This window comes from Bombina bombina, chromosome 1 (assembly GCF_027579735.1).
Source record: "Bombina bombina isolate aBomBom1 chromosome 1, aBomBom1.pri, whole genome shotgun sequence".
Classification (NCBI taxonomy): Eukaryota; Metazoa; Chordata; class Amphibia; order Anura; family Bombinatoridae; genus Bombina; species Bombina bombina.
The window spans coordinates 1059420314-1059445206 of record NC_069499.1 but is presented as its reverse complement, the minus strand read 5'-3'; the positions used below and the strand labels follow the sequence as shown (position 1 = coordinate 1059445206).

The following is a 24893-nucleotide window of genomic DNA, read 5'->3' as shown; positions in this document are numbered from 1 at the left end:
TCTCTTCTTACGATAAACATTCTGGAACTGAGAGCGATATTCAATGCTCTCAGGGCTTGGCCTCAACTAGCAAAGGCCAGATTCATAAGGTTCCAATCAGACAACATGACGACCGTTGCGTATATCAATCATCAGGGGGGAACAAGGAGTTCCCTGGCGATGAAAGAAGTGACCAAAATAATTCAATGGGCGGAGGATCACTCCTGCCACCTGTCTGCGATCCACATCCCAGGTGTGGAAAACTGGGAGGCGGATTTTCTGAGTCGTCAGACATTCCATCCGGGGGAGTGGGAACTCCACCCGGAGATCTTTGCCCAAATAACCCAATTATGGGGCATTCCAGACATGGATCTGATGGCGTCTCGTCAGAACTTCAAGGTTCCTTGCTACGGGTCCAGATCCAGGGATCCCAAGGCGACTCTAGTAGATGCACTAGTAGCACCTTGGACCTTTAACCTAGCTTATGTATTTCCACCGTTTCCTCTCATTCCCAGGCTGGTAGCCAGGATCAATCAGGAGAGGGCCTCAGTGATCTTGATAGCTCCTGCGTGGCCACGCAGGACTTGGTATGCAGACCTGGTGAATATGTCATCGGTTCCACCATGGAAGCTACCTTTGAGACAGGACCTTCTTGTTCAGGGTCCATTCGAACATCCAAATCTGGTCTCCCTCCAGCTGACGGCTTGGAGATTGAACGCTTGATTCTATCGAAGCGTGGGTTTTCAGATTCTGTGATAGATACTCTGGTTCAGGCCAGAAAACCGGTAACTAGAAAGATTTACCATAAAATATGGAAAAGATATATCTGTTGGTGTGAATCCAAAGGATTCCCATGGAATAAGATAAAAATTCCTAAGATTCTCTCCTTTCTACAAGAAGGTTTGGAGAAAGGATTATCTGCAAGTTCTCTAAAAGGACAGATCTCTGCTTTATCTGTCTTACTACACAAAAGACTGGCAGCTGTGCCAGATGTTCAAGCATTTGTTCAGGCTCTGGTTAGGATCAAGCCTGTTTACAGACCTTTGACTCCTCCCTGGAGTCTAAATCTAGTTCTTTCAGTTCTTCAAGGGGTTCCGTTTGAACCTTTACATTCCATAGATATTAAGTTACTATCTTGGAAAGTTTTGTTTTTGGTTGCAATTTCTTCTGCTAGAAGAGTTTCAGAGTTATCTGCTCTGCAGTGTTCAACGCCCTATCTGGTGTTCCATGCAGATAAGGTGGTTTTGCGTACTAAGCCTGGTTTTCTTCCTAAGGTTGTTTCTAACAAAAATATTAACCAGGAGATAGTTGTACCTTCTTTATGTCCGAATCCAGTTTCAAAGAAGGAACGTTTGTTACACAATTTGGACGTAGTCCGTGCTCTAAAATTCTATTTAGAGGCTACAAAAGATTTCAGACAAACATCTTCCTTGTTTGTTGTTTGTTCTGGTAAAAGGAGAGGTCAAAAAGCGACTTCTACCTCTTTCTTTTTGGCTTAAAAGCATCATCCGATTGGCTTATGAGACTGCCGGACGGCAGCCTCCTGAAAGAATCACAGCTCACTCCACTAGGGCTGTGGCTTCCACATGGGCCTTCAAGAATGAGGCTTCTGTTGACCAGATATGTAAGGCAGCGACTTGGTCTTCACTGCACACTTTTGCCAAATTTTACAAATTTGATACTTTTGCTTCTTCGGAGGCTATTTTTGGGAGAAAGGTTTTGCAAGCTGTGGTGCCTTCCGTTTAGGTAACCTGATTTGCTCCCTCCCTTCATCCGTGTCCTAAAGCTTTGGTATTGGTTCCCACAAGTAAGGATGACGCCGTGGACCGGACACACCAATGTTGGAGAAAACAGAATTTATGCTTACCTGATAAATTACTTTCTCCAACGGTGTGTCCGGTCCACGGCCCGCCCCGGTTTTTTAATCAGGTCTGATGAATTATTTTCTCTAACTACAGTCACCACGGTACCATATGGTTTCTCCTATATATATTTCCTCCTGTCCGTCGGTCGAATGACTGGGGTGGGCGGAGCCTAGGAGGGACTATATGGCCAGCTTTGCTGGGACTCTTGCCATTTCCTGTTGGGGAAGAAGATATATCCCACAAGTAAGGATGACGCCGTGGACCGGACACACCGTTGGAGAAAGTAATTTATCAGGTAAGCATAAATTCTGTTTTCGTTAGATTTAAATTATATTTAACTTAGGGGGGTGTTAGTGTTAGGGTTAGACTTGGCTTTACGGGTTAATCCATTTATTAGAATAGCGGTGAGCTCCGGTCGGCAGATTAGGGGTTAATGTTTGAAGTTAGGTGTCGGCGATGTTAGGGAGGGCAGATTAGGGGTTAATACTATTTATTATAGGGTTATTGAGGCGGATTAGGGGTTAATAACTTTATTATAATAGCGGTGCGGTCCGGTCGGCAGATTAGGGGTTAATAAGTGTAGGCAGGTGGAGGCGACGTTGAGGGCGGCAGATTAGGGGTTAATAAATATAATATAGGGGTCGGCGGTGTTAGGGGCAGCAGATTAGGGGTACATAGCTATAATGTAGGTGGCGGCGCTTTGCGGTCGGCAGATTAGGGGTTAATTATTGTAGGTAGCTGGCGGCGACGTTGTGGGGGGCAGGTTAGGGGTTAATAAATATAATACAGGGGTCGGCGGTGTTAGGGGCAGCAGATTAGGGGTACATAAGGATAACGTAGGTGGCGGTCGGCAGATTAGGGGTTAAAAAATTTTAATCGAGTGGCGGCGATGTGGGGGGACCTCGGTTTAGGGGTACATAGGTAGTTTATGGGTGTTAGTGTACTTTAGAGCACAGTAGTTAAGAGCTTTATGAACCAGCATTAGCCCAGAAAGCTCTTAACTACTGACTTTTTCTGCGGCTGGAGTTTTCAGACCAGACAAAGAAAGAGGCGTTCTTACGCTGTGTAGAAGATCTACTCACGATGGGAGTGATATGTTCAGTCCCAATTGCAGAACAAGGAACGGGCTTTTACTCAAATCTGTTTGTGGTTCCAAAAAAAGAGGGAACTTTCAGACCAATCCTGGATCTAAAAATTCTAAACAAATAGCCAAGTCCCATCATTCAAGATGGAGACCATTCGAACGATCTTACCAATGATCCAGGAAGGTCAATATATGACTACCGTGGATTTAAAGGATGCGTACCTACATATCCCTATCCACAAAGATCATCACCAGTTTCTCAGGTTCGCTTTTCTGGACAAGCATTACCAGTTCGTGGCTCTTCCCTTCGGTTTGGCCACTGCTCCCTGAATTTTCACAAAGGTGCTAGGTTCCCTTCTGGCGGTGCTAAGACCGCGGGGCTTAGCAGTAGCGCCTTATCTAGATGACATCCTAATTCAGGCGTTGTCTTTTCCCAGAGCCAAGACTCACACGGAAATTGTACTGGCCTTTCTAAGGTCTCACGGGTGGAAGGTGAACATCGAAAAGAGTTCTCTGTCCCCGTTCACAAGGGTTCCCTTCCTGGGAACACTAATAGATTCGGTAGAAATGAAAATATTTCTGACAGAGGTCAGAAAGTTAAAGCTTTTAGCTACTTGCCGAGTACTTCATTCCACTCCTCAGCCATTTATAGCTCAGTGCATGGAGGCAATCGGATTAATGGTAGCGGCAATGGACATAGTCCCTTTTGCTCGAATACATCTCAGACCACTGCAACTGTGCATGCTCAAACAGTGGAATGGGGATTACGCAGACTTGTCTCCTCAGATACAATTGGTCCAGAGACTCTCTTCTCTGGTGCTTGTCTCAGGATCATCTGTCTCAGGGAACATGTTTCCGCAGACCAGAATGGATCATTGTAACGACCGATGCCAGTCTGTTAGGCTGGGGTGCAGTCTGGGACTCCCTGAAAGCTCAGGGCCTATGGTCTCAGGAAGAATCTCTTCTCCCGATAAATATTTTGGAACTGAGAGCGATATTCAATGCGCTTCAGGCATTGCCTCAATTAGCTGCGGCCAAATTCATCAGATTTCATTCGGACAACATCACGACTGTAGCTTACATCAATCATCAGGGGGGAACGAAGAGTTCCTTAGCGATGGAGGAAGTCTCCAAAATAATCAAGTGGGCGGAGGATCCCTCCGGCCATCTCTCAGCAATTCACATCCCAGGAGTGGACAACTGGGAAGCAGATTTTCTAAGTCGTCAGACTTTTCACCCGGGGGAGTGGGAACTCCACCCGGAGGTTTTTGCTCAGCTGACTCGGCTATGGGGCACTCCAGAATTGGATCTGATGGCGTCCCATCAGAACACCAAACTTCCTCTCTACGGATCCAGGTCCAGGGACCCCAAGGCGGTATTGATAGATGCACTAGCAGCGCCTTGGTCCTTCAATCTGGCTTATGTCTTTCCACCGTTTCCTCTTCTCCCTCATCTGGTCGCCAGAATCAAGCAGGAGAAGGCTTTGGTGATGCTGATAGCGCCTGCGTGGCCACGCAGGACTTGATATGCAGACCTAGTGGACATGTCATCTGTTCCACCATGGACACTGCCATTGAGGCAGGATCTTCTAATACAGGGTCCATTCAAGCATCCAAATCTAGTTTCTCTGCAGCAGACTGCTTGGAGATTGAACGCTTAATTCTATAAGCATGGTTTCTCTGACTCAGTTATAGATACTCTGATTCAGGCTAGAAAGCCTGTCACTAGGAAAATCTACCATAAGATATGGCGAAAATATCTTTGTTGGTGTTAATCCAAGGGTTACTCATGGAGTAAGATTAGGATTCCCAGAAGGATTGGAGAAAGGTTTGTCAGCTAGTTCCTTAAAGGGACAGATATCTGCTTTGTCTATTCTTTTACACAAGCGTCTGGCAGAGGTGCCAGACGTTCAAGCGTTTGCTCAGGCTCTAGTCAGAATCAAGCCTGTTTATAAACCTGTGGCTCCGCCATGGAGTCTTAATCTAGTTCTTTCAGTTCTTCAAGGGGTTCCGTTTGAACCTTTACATTCCATAGATTTTAAGTTATTATCTTGGAAAGTTTTGTTTTTGGTAGCTATATCTTCTGCTCGAAGAGTTTCGGAATTGTCTGCTTTACAGTGTGATTCACCTTACCTGGTGTTTCACGCAGATAAGGTTGTTTTGCGTATCAAACCTGGTTTTCTTCCTAAGGTTGTTTCTAACAAGAATATTAACCAGGAAATAATAGTTCCTTCTCTGTGTCCTAACCCATCTTCAAAGAAGGAACACCTGCTACACAATCTTGATGTAGTTCGTGCTTTAAAATTCTATTTACAAGCAACTAAAAACTTTAGACAAACATCATCCTTGTTTGTCATTTATTCTGGTAAGAGGAGAGGTCAGAAAGCGACTGCTACCTCTCTTTCCTTCTGGCTAAAAAGCATCATCAGGTTGGCTTACGAGACTGCTGGCCAGCAGCCTCCTGAACGAATTACTGCTCATTCTACCAGGGCTGTGGCTTCCACATGGGCTTTCAAGAATGAGGCTTCTGTTGAACAGATTTGTAAGGCAGTGACTTGGTCTTCACTGCATACTTTTGCCAAATTTTACAAATTCTATACTTTTGCTTCTTCGGAGGCTATTTTTGGGAGAAAGGTTTTACAAACAGTGGTGCCTTCCGTTTAAGGTACCTGTCTTGTTCCCTCCCTTCATCCGTGTCCTAAAGCTTTGGTATTGGTATCCCACAAGTAAGGGATGAAGCCGTGGACTGGATACACCTTGCAAGAGAAAACAGGAATGTATGCTTACCTGATAAATTACTTTCTCTTGCGGTGTATCCAGTCCACGGCCCGCCCTGACAATTAAGTCAGGTAAATAATTTTTTTGTTTAAACTACAGTCACCACTGCACCCTATGGTTTCTCCTTTTTCTCCTAACCTTTGGTCGAATGACTGGGGGGCGGAGCTAGAGGGGGAGCTATATGGACAGCTCTGCTGTGTGCTCTCTTTGCCACTTCCTGTAGGGAATGAGAATATCCCACAAGTAAAGGATGAAGCCGTGGACTGGATACACCGCAAGAGAAAGTAATTTATCAGGTAAGTATAAATTCTGTTTTTTTTTACTAAACCTCAGGCACCTCTACACCTTTGTGTTATTCCTTTTTCCATTTCCCTTCGATTGAATGACTGGGGATTATGGGTAGGGGAGTGCTCTTTGCCTCCTCCTGCTGGCCAGGAGTGATATTCCCACTAGTAATTGATGAAGTCGTGGACTCTCCATATCCGGAAATAAATAAATTTATCAGGTAAGCATAAATTTAGTTTTCAAACATACAGCGTACATTAATAATATTTGCTTTTTTTGGAATTTATATGAAAAAATAAATATAATTTGTAAAAATACAATTAATATCATTGGTCGACCTTCATTCATATTAATTTCAACACATTGAAGGGTTAAAATTTAAATATATAATACACACATTATTTTATGTCACTGGTTATTCACCAATGTTTTAAAATTACTTTTGTATTTGGGAGATTTTGAAGTATAAACAATAACTGAGTGTTGGTGTCAAACAATAAATATGACTATTCTGACTCAGATAGTTGTAATAATGATCTATCCCTTGCTGAGACCTCTATGTCTGGCCTGTATAAGAAGATACAATGACTGCAGACAATCCTTGTCAGATAGCTGAACTCACCAATACCTTGTTCTTCCACAACGTTGCTTTATTCTGAATATCAGGTTACAGCAGATAATAAAATACAGCAGATAAATGAATGGTTAAAGTATTTAAGCGGTCAAAAGATGATACTGATCGTAGCTTGCAATGTAATTAACATGAGTGCTTGTTACATGAGGCCTGTTAGCTGCAGCCATGACACAGGAAAACATCATAAAACTACAAGGGCGGAGCAATACACAAAAAGGAAATGCACAATAGGTCAGAGGTAAGATACTATAGAAAACAAGAGCATTATCAAAAAGTGTCAGTAGATGGCAGTACAGAACAAACACAGGGAAGCCTTGAGAACAATGGCATAAAAATATGATTTCTTAACTATAACAACATGAACATAACAGAGGCTATGTAATATTCTATGCCTCATTGAGGCAGCACAATGACCCTCTTTGTAATAAATTATGTAATGTTTTCATACTAGTATTTAGCTAAAAATTAACTAATTATGTCTCTTCAGGTGTTTTTTAAAGAAATATTTTTAAATATATTGGAGACTTCAACAAGTTCCTTTGAACACAAGTGGATGGTTATACAAACCCTGACAAGGATTTGTGCAGGTATTTTAATTTTTTTTGTAACAAAATGTATTAATTTAAAGGGATATGATACCCCACATTTTTTCTTTTATAATTCTGATAGAGCATGCGATTTTAAACGACTTTCTAATTTACTTCTATTATCAAATTTTCTTTTTTTTCTTGTTATCTTTTGTTGAAAAGCAGCAGTGTATTCTTAGGAGCTGGCCCATTTTTGGAGCCCTATATAGCAGCAATTTTTGCAGGAATGTTATCCATTTGCTGGTAGCACTATTTCCTTCCATGTAATGCTCCAGATACCTATCTAGGTATCTTTACCGAGAATATCATGGGAACTACGCAAATTTGATAATGGTAAATTGAAAACTTTTTAAAATTATATGATCTGTCTGAATCACAAAATAACATTTTCATATCCCTTTTAAATATAAAATAAATAATTCTCTCTTTTTGTTTTTTTTTTATTAGATGCCCAGTGTGTTGTGGATATTTACGTGAACTATGACTGTGACTTAAATGCTGCTAATATTTTTGAACGACTTGTCAATGATTTGTCTAAAATTGCTCAAGGAAGAAGCGGACATGAACTTGGAATGACTCCGTTGCAGGTAAGAAAAAAATTCAAATAATATATTCCAACAAATAATTGATATATTCCGAAATAAAAAAAAGTGATGTCTTTGCAGGAATTGTATATCTGAGCAGAGTTTGACAAACCCAGGTGCCAGGGACCCATTGGTGCCCCATCACCCACATCTGTAATTTTAGGCTGGTGCGACTGGATGCATTTTAGGCCTCAGTTGTGATATACAAATGCAACTTTGGGCAAACTAAAATTTGCTTTAAAATACAAATCAATGTATAGAGTGTTAGAACCAATCAATAAACATGTTGAATCTGTCTACTCAATGCAAGTCAAAATTATTTAAGAAATGTGAACTGGAACATTGAATTAATAGTATTTTACACATGAATATCTATATTTATTCAAATATCGTAGGAGCTTAGTCTACGGAAGAAAGGATTGGAATGTTTAGTGTCAATATTAAAGTGTATGGTGGAATGGAGCAAAGATCTATACGTGAATCCCAATCATCAATCAATTCTTGGTGAGTACATAAAATGCTGATACTGCAATAGACTCTTTATTCACTGTTAATAGCCTTTTGTTATGTGTTTTTTTTTTTTTTTGAGGTTAAAATAGTACAGACAAAATTCTACAATAAATACAGAAAATGAAATACACTTGCTAACATTCCACATTCGGTGTATAACATAAGGAGTACACTGTCTGTAACAGAATAACATAACCATGAGATATCTCCTCAACCTCGTATAATAACTAAGAGGCTACTCTCGGGCCTTTGTAATGCACTGCATCTCCTCAGAAGGTATACCTGTAAATATGAGACTACTCTTGGGTTTCTGTAAAATTGGCAATTTTTAGGATATTGCACATAAATGAATAAATTTCAAAAGCATTAGTACATTCATAGTATAGTTTCCTGCAAACTCACCTGAGGCCACTCTTGGACCCCCACCTCTGAGTCATAGAATATAACGTAAGCAAATTGTCACATTTCAGAACTATAGGCCATGTTTAAGTTTAATAAGTAGTTAAATTTCAAGCAATGCTTATTGAGGTTTAAAGGAACATAATACTCTCATGCTAAATCACTTGAAACTGATGCAGTATAACTGTAAAAAGCTGACAGGAAAATATCACCTGAGCATCTCTATGTAAAAAAGGAAGATATTTTACCTCACAATCTCCTCAGCTCAGCAGAGTAAGTTCTGTGTAAAAAGTTATACTCAGCTGCTCCCAGCTGCAGGTAAAAAAATAAATAAATGAAGAAATGAACAGCAGCCAATCAGCATCAGCAGTGAGAGTATTGCCTATTTGAATTCAGTGATCTCCTTCTACGGGGTCTATTTCATAGGTTCTCTGTTATCGGTCGTAGAGATTCATCTCTTACCTCCCTTTTCAGATTGACGATATACTCTTATATATACCATTACCTCTACTGATTCTCGTTTCAGTACTGGTTTGGCTTTCTACTACTTGTAGATGAGTGTCCTGGGGTAAGTAAGTCTTATTTTCTGTGACACTCTAAGCTATGGTTGGGCACTTTTTTATAAAGTTCTAAATATATGTGTTCAAACATTTATTTGCCTTGATTCAGGATGTTCAATATTCCTTATTTCAGACAGTCAGTTTCATTATTTGGGATAATGCATTTGAATAATCAATTTTTTTCTTACCTTAAAATTTAACTTTTTTCCCTGTGGGCTGTTAGGCTCGCGGGGGCTGAAAATGCTTCATTTTATTGGCGCGGACTTTTTTGGCACAAAAAAATGTCTTTTTTATTTCCGGCGTCATACTTGTCACCGGAAGTTGCGTCATTTTTGACGTTTTTGCGCCAAAAGTGTCGGCGTTACCGGATGTGGCGTCATTTTTGGCGCTAAAAGCATTTATGCACCAAATAATGTGGGCGTCTTTTTTGGCGCTAAAAAAATATGGGCGTCATTATTGTCTCCACATTATTTAAGTCTCATTGTTTATTTCCTTCTGGTTGCTAGAAGCTTGTTCACTGGCATTTTTTCCCATTCCTGAAACTGTCATTTAAGGAATTTGATCAATTTTGCTTTATATGTTGTTTTTTCTATTACATAATGCAAGATGTCTCAGATTGACCCTGAATCAGAAGATACTTCTGGAAAATCGCTGCCTGATGCTGGATCTACCAAAGTTAAGTGTATTTGCTGTAAACTTGTGGTATCTGTTCCTCCAGCTGTTGTTTGTAATGAATGTCATGACAAACTTGTTAATGCAGATAATATTTCCTTTAGTACTGTTACATTACCTGTTGCTGTTCCAGCAACATCTAATACTCAGAGTGTTCCTGTTAACATAAGAGATTTTGTTTCTAAATCTATTAAGAAGGCTATGTCTGTTATTCCTCCTTCTAGTAAACGTAAAAGGTCTTTTAAAACTTCTCATTTTTCAGATGAATTTTTAAATGAACATCATCATTCTGATTCTGATAATGATTCCTCTGGTTCAGAGGATTCTGTTTCAGAGGTTGATGCTGATAAATCTTCATATTTATTCAAAATGGAATTTATTCGTTCTTTACTTAAAGAAGTCTTAATTGCATTAGAAATAGAGGAATCTGGTCCTCTTGATACTAAATCTAAACGTTTAAATAAGGGTTTTAAATCTCCTGTAGTTATTCCAGAAGTTTTTCCTGTCCCTGATGCTATTTCTGAAGTAATTTCCAGGGAATGGAATAATTTGGGCAATTCATTTACTCCTTCTAAATTTTTTAAGCAATTGACAGATTAGAGTTTTGGGACAAAATCCCTAAGGTTGATGGGGCTATCTCTACTCTTGCTAAACGTACTACTATTCCTACGGCAGATAGTACTTCCTTTAAGGATTCTTTAGATAGGAAAATTGAATCCTTTCTAAGAAAAGCTTACTTATGTTCAGGTAATCTTCTTAGACCTGCTATATCTTTAGCGGATGTTGCTGCAGCTTCAACTTTTTGGTTGGAAGCTTTAGCGCAACAAGTAACAGATCATAATTCTCATAGCATTGTTAATCTTCTTCAGCATGCTAATAATTTTATTTGTGATGCCATCTTTGATATCATTAGGGTTGATGTCAGGTATATGTCTCTAGCTATTTTAGCTAGCAGAGCTTTATGGCTTAAAACTTGGAATGCTGATATGTCTTCTAAGTCAACTTTGCTTTCCCTTTCTTTCCAGGGTAATAAATTATTTGGTTCACAGTTGGATTCTATTATTTCAACTGTTACTGGGGGGAAAGGAACTTTTTTACCACAGGATAAAAAATCTAAAGGTAAATTTAGGTCTACTAATCGTTTTCGTTCCTTTCGTCACAATAAGGAACAAAAGCCTGATCCTTCCCCTACAGGAGCGGTATCAGTTTGGAAACCATCTCCAGTCTGGAATAAATCCAAGCCTTTTAGAAAGCCAAAGCCAGCTCCCAAGTCAACATGAAGGTGCGGCCCTCATTCCAGCCCAGCTGGTAGGGGCAGATTACGATTTTTCAAAAAAATTTGGATCAATTCGATTCACAATCTTTGGATTCAGAACATTGTTTCACAAGGGTACAGAATAGGCTTCAAGATAAGGCCTCCTGCAAGAAGATTTTTTTCTTTCCCGTGTCCCAGTAAATCCAGTGAAGGCTCAAGCATTTCTGAAATGTGTTTCAGATCAAGAGTTGGCTGGAGTAATTATGCCAGTTCCAGTTCTGGAACAAGGGCTGGGGTTTTACTCAAATCTCTTCATTGTACCAAAGAAGGAGAATTCCTTCAGACCAGTTCTGGATTTAAAAATATTGAATCATTATGTAAGGATACCAACATTCAAAATGGTAACTATAAGGACTATTCTGCCTTTTGTTCAGCAAGGGCATTATATGTCCACAATAGATTTACAGGATGCATATCTGCATATTCCGATTCATCCAGATCACTATCAGTTTCTGAGATTCTCTTTCCTAGACAAGCATTACCAGTTTGTGGCTCTGCCGTTTGGCCTAGCAACAGCTCCAAGGATTTTTACAAAGGTTCTCGGTGCCCTTCTGTCTATAATCAGAGAACAGGGTATTGTGGTATTTCCTTATTTGGACGATATCTTGGTACTTGCTCAGTCTTCACATTTAGCAGAATCTCATACGAATCGACTTGTATTGTTTCTTCAAGAACATGGTTGGAGGATCAATTTACCAAAAAGTTCATTGATTCCTCAGACAAGGGAAACCTTTTTAGGTTTCCAGATAGATTCAGTGTCCATGACTCTGTCTCTGACAGACAAGAGACGTCTAAAATTGGTTTCAGCTTGTCGAAACCTTCAGTCACAATCATTCCCTTCGGTAGCCTTATGCATGGAAATTCTAGGTCTTATGACTGCTGCATCGGACGCGATCCCCTTTGCTCGTTTTCACATGCGACCTCTTCAGCTCTGTATGCTGAACCAGTGGTGCAGGGATTATACAAAGATATCTCAATTAATATATTTAAAACCGATTGTACAACACTCTCTGACGTGGTGGACAGACCACCATCGTTTAGTTCAGGGGGCTTCTTTTGTTCTTCCGACCTGGACTGTGATTTCAACAGATGCAAGTCTGACAGGTTGGGGAGCTGTTTGGGGGTCTCTGACAGCACAAGGGGTTTGGGAATCTCAGGAGGTGAGATTACCAATCAACATTTTGGAACTCCGTGCAATTTTCATAGCTCTTCAGTCATGGCCTCTTCTAAAGAGAGAGTCGTTCATTTTATAAGATTTAAACTTTGTTTTGGGTGTGGATTATTTTCAGCGGAATTGGCTGTCTTTATTTTATCCCTCCCTCTCTAGTGACTCTTGCGTGGAAGATCCACATCTTGGGTATTCATTATCCCATACGTCACTAGCTCATGGACTCTTGCTAATTACATGAAAGAAAACATAATTTATGTAAGAACTTACCTGATAAATTCATTTCTTTCATATTAGCAAGAGTCCATGAGGCCCACCCTTTTTTGTGGTGGTTATGATTTTTTTGTATAAAGCACAATTATTCCAATTCCTTATTTTATATGCTTTCGCACTTTTTTCTTATCACCCCACTTCTTGGCTAAGCGTTAAACTGATTTGTGGGTGTGGTGAGGGGTGTATTTGTAGGCATTTTGAGGTTTGGGAAACTTTGCCCCTCCTGGTAGGAATGTATATCCCATACGTCACTAGCTCATGGACTCTTGCTAATATGAAAGAAATGAATTTATCAGGTTAGTTCTTACATAAATTATGTTTTTCTAGTCAGCTTTTTACAGCTATACTGCATCACTTTCAAGTGTTTAAACATTTGGGTATTATGGCCCTTTAATAATTTGTACAGAACAAACAAAAGCAACTTACATCTGATATGCATGATACATGTCAAGATCCAAACAATATAAGAAATAGTAAAAATACAAATATGTACCTGTACATAAATAAAAGAAAATTTGCTCTTAGACAAGATGCTTAATTCTTCAGATGTACAGGCATAGTCAGTCCTCTAGTTTTTTCAGAGGCATTAACACGTTCACTATATAGTTTCCTTCAAATGCACCTGGGGCTGGGCTCTTTTGGTCCTCTAAGGTATAGAATATAAGATAAGGAAACACATTTCAGAACTATAGGCCACTTTTAAAATTAGATGTGACAAATAGTTATTTCAAGCAATACCATATAAATTTAATGATCAAGCGTGGGCCCCTCATGGCCCCATAAATAAATTGGGTTGGATTATACTCTTCAGCCTATAAGATGATAAAATGAATAAATTCGCCGGGGAAATAACTTGTATATCTACCACTAATTTTAGTACATAGGCACTTTCATAATAACATTGTGGGTTTACAGACCCAATTACTAAAAGTTAAATAAAAAATATAATTACATTATAGGCCACTCTTAGCCTTTAAATAAGATTTTTTTTCTTATGGCATGGAGAGTCCACAACTTTATTCCAATTTCTAGTGGGATGTTCAACTCCTGGCCAGCCAAAAGAGGCAAAGAGCACCCCAGCAAAGCTGTTAAACTTTCTAATTTACTTATATTATCAATTTTTCTTCGTTCTCTTGCTATCTTTATTTAAAAAGCAGGAATGTGATGCAGAGGAGCCGGACCATTTTTGGTTGAGAACCTGGGTTATGCTTGCTTATTGGTGGGTAAATATAAGCCTCTAATAAGCAAGCGCTATCCATGGTGCTGAACCTTAAATGAGCTGGCTGCTAAGATTAACATTCCTGTTTTAAAAATAAAGATAGCAAGAGAACAAATTGATAATAGGAGTAAATTAGAAAGTTGATTAAAATGTCATGCTCTATCTGAATCATGAAAGAAAAAATGTGGGTTCATTGTCCCTTTAAGTGTAACTTCCCTTACCAATAATCCCTAGTCATTCTCTTTGCCTTTGTCAATGGAGGATGTGTGAAGATGGTGTTTGAAGATATTTAATCATTTTATGGGTATTTTTCCCTGCAAGCAAGGGTTGGGGTTATGCTGTGTCCATGTCATTCTCTTTAGTAAGAGTAATGGTGGCTATTAGCAGTTAGAAAGCGGCGATGTTGTCTTTGCTTTATTTCTAACATTATTGCTACCCCTTCATAGAAAGCCAGGGTTGGTTATTCTGCTCTTTCTTTTTCTTTAGGTCCCTGATAGAGAGTGGAGTGCAGCTGGATCCACAGGCTAGTGCATTTGCCTTCTAGGTATTGAAGGACAGCACTTTGGAGGTTAATTCCTCTAGTGGATCATTTCAAGGAACAAGACCTTACAGTTAGGTTAACAGTTGGGCAGTTTGGCAGGCACTGGCATATGTGATATTTTATGGAAACATTAAGGGGTTAATAATGTTTACCCTTAGTTTGTGGAGAGACTGGCTGAAGGGGTAATTTAAGGCAATTTTGGAACCATAGAACCGTAGGATATTTCTTTATTATTATGAGATGTAGTACGATGTATTTTAGTTTTATGCAGGTCCGACAGAAACCCGTGCTTTTTCAGTGATGCCGTTTTCTTTTTTAGTCTCGTGACCCGCCTCTCCTGTCTTTAATATGCAGAGCGACTTAGACATCTTGCGATCTTGTCGCCTATCTCTGTGCAGGGTTTGGTTGGATTGCTGAACTTCGCTAATCTGCCATCCTTCTGATAGCGGATTTATTCGGATATCACTACTTGCTGATTTTCTGGATTGACTATGGTCTCGGTGTGATAAGACTCCTCAGCTCAGCCTGAGGTATAGAAGTGTGAGGAAGTTTTTGCTAAAATAAAAACTTTTTTTTCTTTCTGCATGTTAAGAGGTGTGTGCTTTATTTTCACCGTACTGGTGTTAAATAATCCTCCTATTTTATATATTTTAAAATGGATTCAGACCATAGTTAATCCAATACTTTTGACAAATCTTTGCTTTGTTTGGAGGCTCAGGTTGTACCTCCTGTGCAATTTTGTTCCACTTGCATATCTAAGACCTTAAAATGTAAAGATAAATTACTCCCTTCTGAGCCTTATGTCTCTCAGGATAATGCTGTTCAGGATATGCCTCAGCTTTCTCCTCAAATGTCTCAAGCTATTGTTGTTTCACATGCCCTGCGATTCCTCTCAACCTCCTGGGGGTGTTTATTTGTCAGGAGATTTTGCTGCTCAGATAACTTCTGCAGTGTCTGCAGCTTTATCTGCTTTCCCTACTTCGGGTAAGAGGAAATATAAACATATTTCTACTAGTAAGTTTTCTGACCCTTCTAAGTCTGCTCTGGTCAACCCTTCTCAATTGTCTGAGGAGGATTCTTCAGTAGCTTCTGAAGGTGAAATCTCAGACTCTGAAATGATGGGGAAAAATTCTTCAGAATCTGAAGAAGTTAATTTCAAATTTAAGCTTGAACATCTCCGTTTGCTTCTGAAGGAGGTTCTAGCTACTTTAGACGACTCAGAACCTTCGGTTGCTGTCAACCATAAAAAGTCCACTAAACTTAATAGAGTTTATTATTCTCCCTCATCTGTGGATGTTTTTCCTGTTCCAGACAAGATGTCTGAAATTATAGCTCAGGAATGGGATAAGCCAGGGGTTTCTTTTTCCCCTTCCCCTGTTTTTAAAAAGATGTTTCCTGTTGCGGATTCCGTTCGTGACTTGGCGCACTGTGCCTAAAGTAGAAGGAGCTATCCCTGCTCTAGCCAAAATAACTACCATTCCTATAGAGGATAGTTGTTTTTTTAAGGATCATATGGATAAGAAGCTAGAGGCTTACTTAAAGAAGATGTACATCCATCAAGGATTACAGTGGCAACCTGCAGCAAGTATTGCTTTTGTTGCGGGAGTGGCATCTTATTGGTGCGATGCCTTGTCTGATCTGATATCAGAAGAGACTACGATTGAGGAGATCCAAGATTGGATCAAAGCTCTCAAACTGACCAATACCTTTATCTGTGATGCCAACATGCAGATAATTAGATTGGGAGCTAAGATGTCTAGCTTCACTGTTCTAGCTCGCAGAGCTCTGTGGTTAAAATCTTGGTCGGCTGATGTAACTTTAAAGGCCAAGCAAGCTTTTGCCTTTACCTTATAAAGATAAAACTTTATTTGGTCCTGGCCTGGCGGTTATCATTTCCGAAATTACAGGTGGAAAGGGATCTTTCCTACCTCAGGACAAGAAGAATAGACCTAAGGGTCGTCGGAATTCTAATTTTTGTTCCTTTCGTAACTTTAAAAGACAGAAGTCTTCCTCCTCTTCTTCCAAACCAGAGTAATCCAAGACCTCATGGAGGTCCAGTCAGCCATGGAATAAGGGGAAGCAAAACAAGAAGCCTTCCATTGATTCTAAATCAGCATGAAGGGTCCGCCACCGATCCAATTTTGGTTCAAGTGGGGGGCAGGCTTTCTCTCTTTCAGCAAGCTTGGATACGCCATGCCCCAGATCTGTGGGCTGTGGACATAGTATCCCAGGGTTACAGAATAGGATTTAAGTCTTGCCCTCCAAGGGGCAGATTTCTCCTGTCAAGACTATCCACAAACCAGGTAAAGAGGGAGGCTTTCTTAAACTGCGTAGAGGACCTTTGCTCCCTCTGAGTAATTGTTCCAGTTCCTGTAGAGGAACAGGGTCGGGGATTCTATTCAAATCTAATTGTGGTTCCCAAAAAGGAGGGAACTTTCCTTCCCATCCTAGACCTAAAGTGCCTCAACAACTTCATAAGGGTTCCGTCCTTCAAGATGGAAACTATTTGTTCCATTCTTCCATTGGTTCAGGAAGGTCAGTTTATGATGACCATAGACCTGAAGGATGCATATCTTCATGTTCCCATTCACAGGGATCATCACCAGTTTCTGAGATTTGCCTTTTTGGACAATCATTTCCAGTTTGTTGCTCTTCCGCTTGGTCTTGCCACGGCTCCCAAGAATATTCACAAAGGTTCTGGGGGCCCTTTTGGCGGTGGTCAGATCTCAGGGAATTGCGGTGGCGCCTTACCTAGACGACATCTTGGTTCAGGCCTTATCTTTTCAACTAGCAAAATCTCACACAGAGATGTTGATGTCTTTTCTACGTTCCCGTGGATAAAAAGTGACTCTGGAAAAGAGTTCCCTTGTTCCAGCTACAAGAGTGTGTTTCTTAGGGACAATCATAGATTCCCTGTCCATGAAGATTATCCTAACGGATGTCAGAAAATCCAAACTTCTTGCTTCATGCCTTTCTCTCCAGTCTGCTATTCATCCATCAGTGGCTCAATGCATGGAGGTGATTGGTCTGATGGTCTCTTCCATGGACATCATTCCTTTTGCTCGGTTCTATCTGAGACCACTACAACTATGCATGCTCAGTCAATGGGACAGAGACCATTCCGATTTATCTCCGATGATAGATCTGAATCCCCTAACAAGAGACTCTAATGGTGGATTTCACAGGATCATCTGTCTCGGGTCACTTGCTTCCTGAGACCATCCTGGGTGATTGTGACTACGGACGCCAGCCTGTTAGGCTGGGAAGCAGTTTGGGGCTCTCTAAAAACTCAGGGCCTGTGGACTCGAGAGGAGTATTCTCTTTCCATAAACAACTTGGAGTTGAGAGCAATCTTCAATGCCTTGACAGCTTGCCCTCAATTATCTAATCCGGTTTATCGGATTCAAGTCGGACAACATCACCTCAGTGGCTTACATCAACCACCAGGGAGGAATTCTGAGTTCCTTGACCATGAAGGAGGTCACTGCAGTTGGGGCGGAAGCTCACGATTGTCTCCTATCTGCCATCTACATTCCAGGAGGGGACAACTGGGAGGTGGATTTTCTGAACAGACAGACTTTTCACCACGGGGAGTGGGTTCTCCATCTGCAAGTGTTCTCAAGGATAACACTCAGGTGGGGGGTTCCAGAGTTAAATCTGATGGCGTCTCTTCAAAATGCCAAGCTTCCAAAGTACAGTTAAAGGTCAAGAGATCCTCAGGCTGCTCTGATAGAGGCTCTTGCGGTTCCTTGGATCTTCTCTCTGGCATACCTTTTTCCTCCATTTGCTCTTCTTCCAAGAGTCATTGCTCGTATCAAACAAGAGAGAGCATCTGTAATTCTAATAGCTCCTGCATGGCCTCGCAGGATCTGTTTCGCGGATCTAGTGAGGATGTCATCTCTTTCACCTTGGAGGTAACCTCTGAGGAAAGACCTTCTAATTTAGGGTCCATTCCTCCATCCAAACCTGGATTCTCTGAAGCTGACTGATTGGAGATTTAATGACTAGTTTTGTCTAGACGTGGTGTTTCTGAGGCGGTCATTGATACCATGCTTCATGCTTCTAAACCTGTTACTCGTAGGATTTACCATAAGGTATGGCGTAAATGCCTTTATTGGTACAAATCTAAGGGTTTCTCCTGGAGCCGGGTGAGGATTCCCCATATTTTATCCTTTCTTCTGGATGGTCTGGAGAAAGGGTTGTCAGTCAGTACTCTGAAGGGTCAGATATCTGCACCGTCTATTCTTTTGCACAAATGCCTGGCTGATTTGCTTTTGTTCAGGCCCTGGTCAGAATCAGGCTTGTGTTTAAACCTCTTGCTCCTCCTTAGAGCCTTAACCTTGTTCTTAAAATTTTGCAGCAGGCTCCGTTTGAGCCGATGCATTCTGTTGATATTAAATTGTTATCTTGGAATGTTGTTTTTCTTCTTGCTATTTCTTCTGCTCGCAGTTTCTGAGCTTTCGGCTCTGCAGTGTGATTCCCCGTACCTTATTTTTCATGCTGATAAGGTGGTCGTTTGTACTAAGTTGGGTTTTCTCCCTAAGGTTGTGTCGGATCAATACATTAATCATGAAATTGTTGTTCCTCCTTTTTGTCCTAGTCCTTCTCAGAAAGAACGTTTACTGCATAACCTGGATGATGTGCGTGCTCTAAAATTTTACCTCCAAGCAACTAAAGACTTTTGGCAATGTTCTGCCCTCTTTGTGGTTTTCTCTGGCAAGTGTAAAGGTCAGAAGGCCACTTCTACTACACTTTCCCTCTGGTTAAAAAGTATTATTCTTCTAGTTTATGAGACAGCTGGACAGCATCCTCCTGCGAGAATAACAGTTCATTCCTCTAGGGGCGTCTCCTCATCCTAGGCTTTCAAAAATGAAGCTTCTGTGGAACAGATTTGCAAGGCGGCAACATGGTCCTCTTTGCATACTTTTTACAAATTCTACAAATTTGATACTTTTGCCTCAGCTAAGGCCTCTTTTGGGAGAATGATTCTTCAAGCGGTGGTGCCTTTTGTTTAGGTCCTCCTGCCTTGTTCTCCCTCCCTTTTAATTCTGTGTCCTCTAGCTTGGGTATTGGTTTCCACTAGTAATTGGAATGAAGATGTGGACACTCCATGCCATAGGAAAGAAAACAAAATTTATGCTTACCTGATAAATGTATTTATTTCCAGGCATGGAGAGTCCACGACCCCGCCCTCTTTTTAATATAATTTGGCAGGTTTGTTTTTTTTAGTAAACCTCAGGTACCTCTATACCTTTTTGTGTTTCTTATTTTTCAAATGTCCTTAGGCTGAATGACTGGCGATTATAGGTTAGGGAAGTTACACTTAACAACTTTGCTGGGGTGCGTTTTGCCTTCTCCTGCTGACCAGGAGTTGAATATCCCACTAGTAATTGGAATGAAGTCGTGGATTCTCCATGAAATTTGTCAGGTAAGCATAAATTTTGTTTTCTTTCATACAGGTCTCAAGAGTCCTCGATCCATTAGTCCTGGGAATTACTCTTCCCTGCCACTAGGAGGAGACAAAGATTCCCAAACCACAAAAACTCTATAAAACCCCTCCAACCTTACTGGAAACTAGTCTTTGCCTCGACTGAAAGAAGGTGAAGAATGACGATGTGCATGCTGTTCTTCAGTGAGAGGGGTTCTCACACTGAGTTGACGCCCATTCACCCTCAGAGGGCAGTGTTTGTTGGAGGGATGTATTTGTAGTATGAGAGTGACATTTTTCACATGTCTCAGCTTTGGTTTGGCTTGCTACTGGTTTCCTGGTGTGTGTGTGTATTTATATATATATATATATATATATATATATATATATATATATATATATATATATATATAATAGGTAAAAGGAGGCACTCACTGGTCTTTGGAAAGACCAGTGAGTGCCTCCTTTTACCTATTATATTTAACCATTAGCACCCTGGCAGTTGCTATTGTGGTGAGAGTGCTCTTTTTTGGAACTATATATATATATGTATATATATGTATGTATATATATGTATGTATATATATGTATGTATATATATGTATGTATATATATGTATGTATATATATGTATGTATATATATCTTGCCTAGATGTGCTAATTTCCTATGCAAATATTTACATTGATTTTTTATATATATATATATATATATATATATATATATATATATATATATATATATATATATATATATAAACACATTTCTCAGAGTTACTACTTTCAAAATGGAAACTATTTAGACTGCCTTTTGTTCTGCATGGTTAGTTTATGTCCACAATAGATATAAAGGATGCTTGCCTTCATGTTCCTATTCTCAGAGAACATTATCAGGTTTTTAAGGTTTACCGTTCTTTGTAGAGAAGCACTTTCAGTTTGTTGCGCTACCATTTGGCCAGGCTACTGCTTTCAGAATATTCTCTAAGGTTCTGGGTACCCTTTTGTCTGTATCAGAACTCAGGGTATTGCAATGTTTCCTTTCCTGGATGAAATCTTGCTACAAGCTCCATCTTTAAATTTAACTTGATCTCATACCCGCAGACTGCTGTTGTTTCTTTAATAACATGGTTGGAAGATTCATTTTCCAGTTTGCCGGTTTCGCAGACAAGAGCCGTTTTTCCTCAGGGTTCAAGTAGATTCAGATTCCATGAGACCTTTTTTGACAGATCAAAGAAGGTTGAAGCTAGTGTTGGCTTGTCTGAACCTTCAGTCTCTTTCTTTTCCCTCAGTTGCTCTTTGCATGGAGGTGTTAGATCTCATGATTGCTGCATCGGATCAATGCTCCAGCCATTGTGGGGTATAAAGGTGCAGTTTTTTTTTAATTTAAAATAAAGTTGTTGTTTTTTTCTTCCTAATGGGAAAGAGTCCACAGTCGCATTCATTACTTGTGGGGAAATAAGAACCTGGCCATCAGGAGGAGGCAAAGACACACTAGTCAAAGGCTCAAATACTCCTCTCACTTCCCCTATCCCCCAATCATTCTTTGCCTTTCGTCCCAGGAGGTTGGCAGAGAAGTGTCAGAAGTTTAACGTTTTACAAAAGCAGTAATTTTATTTTATTTTTTCTTAGTGTGTCTCTTATGGAGGGTAGTAGTCTTCGCAATGGGACGGGAGTTTTAAGTAGTCCTGTTAGTCTCTCAGTGAAGGCCTGAGTCTGGAGATGCGGTGGGAGTTCTCTGTGTGACACCATCCAGACTCGTATTAACAGCTCCTTTAGCACTTCGCGTTGCCGAACCTTTGCTTCGCTACCTGCTGTCTTCTCTCAAGTCCATGGCGGAGGCGACGCTACTACTTTTATCAATATGAATGTTATGTTGTTATGTGACAGATAGGTATGGGTCTCAGTGAAGTCTCCTTTGTACGGATCTGGGAATCATAGGATAATTCCTTCCTTAGGGGGGTTTATGAATAGGGAAGGGTTCTTTAATCATGTTTCTTATGTGATCACTCTGCTTGTGTAGTGGGTTTTTGGCTCTGGGGCTGAGACATCTCACTTTTCCAGATATTTGCTTGATGGATTTGGTGTGGCCTTATTGCCGCTTTTTTCTGGCGTGCTTTTTTGGGACTGTACAGTTACCCTTATGACCGGGCGTTGTTACACTGGGTTTTACACTTTTGCATTCCTGACCGTGTGACAACGGAGACAGTCTGTTTCGTTTGGATCTGGTCATAGGAGGTGGTGAGTGCCCCAGCCATTGGGGGTGTCAGGTGCCATTCGTTTTTTAGAGTCCTGTTTTTCTCTTTGGTTTTAGCCATGGAGGATTCTGAAGCCGAGACTGTTGTAGTTTCTGATTCCAATTCTTCCTCTTGTGAGGAAGGTGCTTCGGCCCCACTGACGCAGGTTTATCAGTCCTGTCTCTTGTGCCTCCTTAGAGCGCCTGGTTCCTTGGGCTTGGGGAACCAGGGGCCGAATGAGCCATCAGCCATTTGACGGATCCCAACAGCACTCTTCCACTACATTTGCAGGTAACCCTACTGTTGATTCTCACTCTGCTCAGGGTGGTTTGTTTCCCCTGGAGAGGAGATGGCAGTTCCTTTCCGTTTCAATGTCTTAATGTCGCTGGTTCGGCTGCAGGACCCAGAGGTTTCTGCGCGGTTGTTTTCCTGCCCGCCCATCCCGGGTGTTCAGGCTTCGGGTGGTTCTATGCAGTTTACCCCGGGGTTGAATATTCCTTCATGTTGCACCTTTCGTTATCGTATTGCGCGTCTGCGCGTCTTACTCCATCTTTTCGACTTATTGGGGATCCTCTCCTTTATCATTCGGGGGAATTTGCAGTCCTTGAATGGTGCTTTGAGCTAGACTAAGGGTGTGGATCATCTCCTGTCGGTCGCTCATGTTTTTTCCCAGTTTTTTATTTTGTTGGATGCCTTCGGGCTGCCTTATTTTCTTTCATCCGGGTAGGATATTTTTTATTTGATTATTCCTTCGGGAATTTCTGGGATGGACTTGCCTTTTATTACTTCCATGGAAGTTGTTCACAAACTTATTAGTCTGGAATTTTGTGTGCACCTTGTTAAGTTGTCAGTGACGCTTGTTGCGCCTGGCGGGTCCGGCGGGACCTTGAGTGTTTGTTTTTATTGTTATATTGTTTGTTTTCACAAACTACACTATACTTCTGCATTGCAGACTTTCAGGTCCGACTACCGGGAGAGATTGGGCGTGCCAATCTATTCCGGGGCTTTTGATGGTGGTTTTCCTCTGCGTCACTTCTGCCTCTCTCGATGGGGGGCCTTCTCCGCTAGGGCTGTTTTGGGCCTTGGTCTTGAATATTGCTGCCTTTTGGGGGGTTTAGGTTTCTCAGGTCTCTGGACCTCGTTTCGTTCCGCTTTTAATGGATCCCTTTGTGGATTAGCGGTGGGGCGCTTGATGGTTGTGAGAGACAACGGGTTTCTACCTGCGTTCTCTGTGATACAGCAGCTGTGCTGTTGAGTGGCTAGCCTGTTGATTGCCACGCGGGGGGGCTGGTTCGCCTCTTCACTGTTGCTGGAGTCTCCTCTAGCAGGAACTCTGCCCTGGTTCTGGGTTTTTCCAGAATTCTATTCTACCCTCTTTGGGTCGGGGGCTGACGTAGGACTCTAGTTTCTGAATGTCGCAGAGTTTGTCTCTGTTTCGAGGGTACTAGATCATTTATGCGTTTTCACGGTCCTTTTTCTCAGGGTTTTCTAGATTTCCCGTTTTTTCGGGTTACTTCCTCGGGTAAGGAGTGTCCGACCAGAATTTTGGTTGGGGTTTGGCTCAGGTCTTGTTCAACTAGGAGTTTCAGTTCGTGGAAGACTCTGTGACGTCGTCCTCCTTCAGGTCTATTGCAGATCTGGGATTGGACTGGGGTTTTCCGGGTGATGTTGTATAATTCTGTTTATACCTGTCCTGTTTTTTCCCTCCCGTTTTCGGGTTGCGTCTGGAAGCGGTTCTTCGTTTTTTCTCTTTTAGAGAGTCTGGTTCCTTCTGGCTGTTCGGGGCCTTTGTTTCTGTGAGGAAATGTGTTCTGGACTCCTTTGGAGTCTGTTGGACTCTGACCTTGAATTCGTATTCCTGTGGAGTGCCTTGGTAAGGGTCGCTCTGTCCTCATAGCTTACACAACAGCATCAGCTGTAGGGCCCCGATATTGCTCCTCGGCTAGTCTCTGCTCCCTTTGGGGCCTGGCTTGTTTTGGGTCGTTTTTGACTCTTTGGTCGAGTTGTGTCCGGTGGGCAAGGTTCCCTTGTCCTCAGTCTTCACTTGGGGGACTTTTGTCTCTCTGTGGATGTTTTCCTAGTTAGTCCCTGGTTCAGGGATGGAGATACTCTTGGGAATTGGCGTCTGGGTTCAGTGTTCCTCTGGTTCTGGCGGGACTCTGCCACATTCTTTTGATGTGGCTGGGGGAGTGGGACTTTTTCCCTGGACTTTTCCTGTCGTTGACAGGTTGGTCTGTACGTGGGGCGGTCCTCGCTGCAGCGGTTCTGTGGTTGTGGACGTCCCTGGTTATCTCAGGATCCTCAGCTGGGGTTCTGGTCATCTTTCAACTTGTCAGATGCCTCAGTTTTCTTTTGGTATTGGCTTCCTGTTGAGGTGCTCTCTGTGCTCTCGGGGGGGGGGGGGTTTGGATCCTCTGACTTTTCCTCCCATGGAGGGGTGTTTCGCTTAGGAACTTAGTTTTGCTGGTCCCGGGCTGTGGGGTTTTCATCTATTTTACGGATCGAGGCAAACTCCTTGGTTCCCTTCAGCAGGGGAGCTGGACAAGGAGGTTTTTTCCTTTTGTTCTGTGTCTTGCACTATGGCGTACTACTAGCCGTCTATGCATTTTTTTCTTTTTCTTGAGAGATTTTTCAGTCTCTGCCCTGGTCGCATTTGACTGATGATGCCCTGTTTCTTGGCTTGCGAGCTAGATTGAATCTGTCTTTTGGAAGACAGAGTTCTGGTTAGTTATCCCTCTACCTTACTTCTTTCTTTGTGGAGTTCTTGGTCGGGGCCCCTTGA

At 41.5% G+C, this 24893-nt stretch overlaps 1 protein-coding gene across 1 annotated transcript in view; it reads left to right on the top strand.

The window, feature by feature from the left end:
- The window catches only part of ARFGEF2 (ADP ribosylation factor guanine nucleotide exchange factor 2), a 471542-nt gene that overhangs the window by 224413 nt on the left and 222236 nt on the right, over nucleotides 1-24893 (top strand). Inside the window, exons 10-12 of the mRNA XM_053716931.1 lie at nucleotides 7112-7211; nucleotides 7659-7798; nucleotides 8191-8299. Of these exons, the coding sequence (XP_053572906.1) occupies nucleotides 7112-7211; nucleotides 7659-7798; nucleotides 8191-8299 (349 nt within the window). The remainder of the gene's footprint in view (nucleotides 1-7111; nucleotides 7212-7658; nucleotides 7799-8190; nucleotides 8300-24893) is intronic.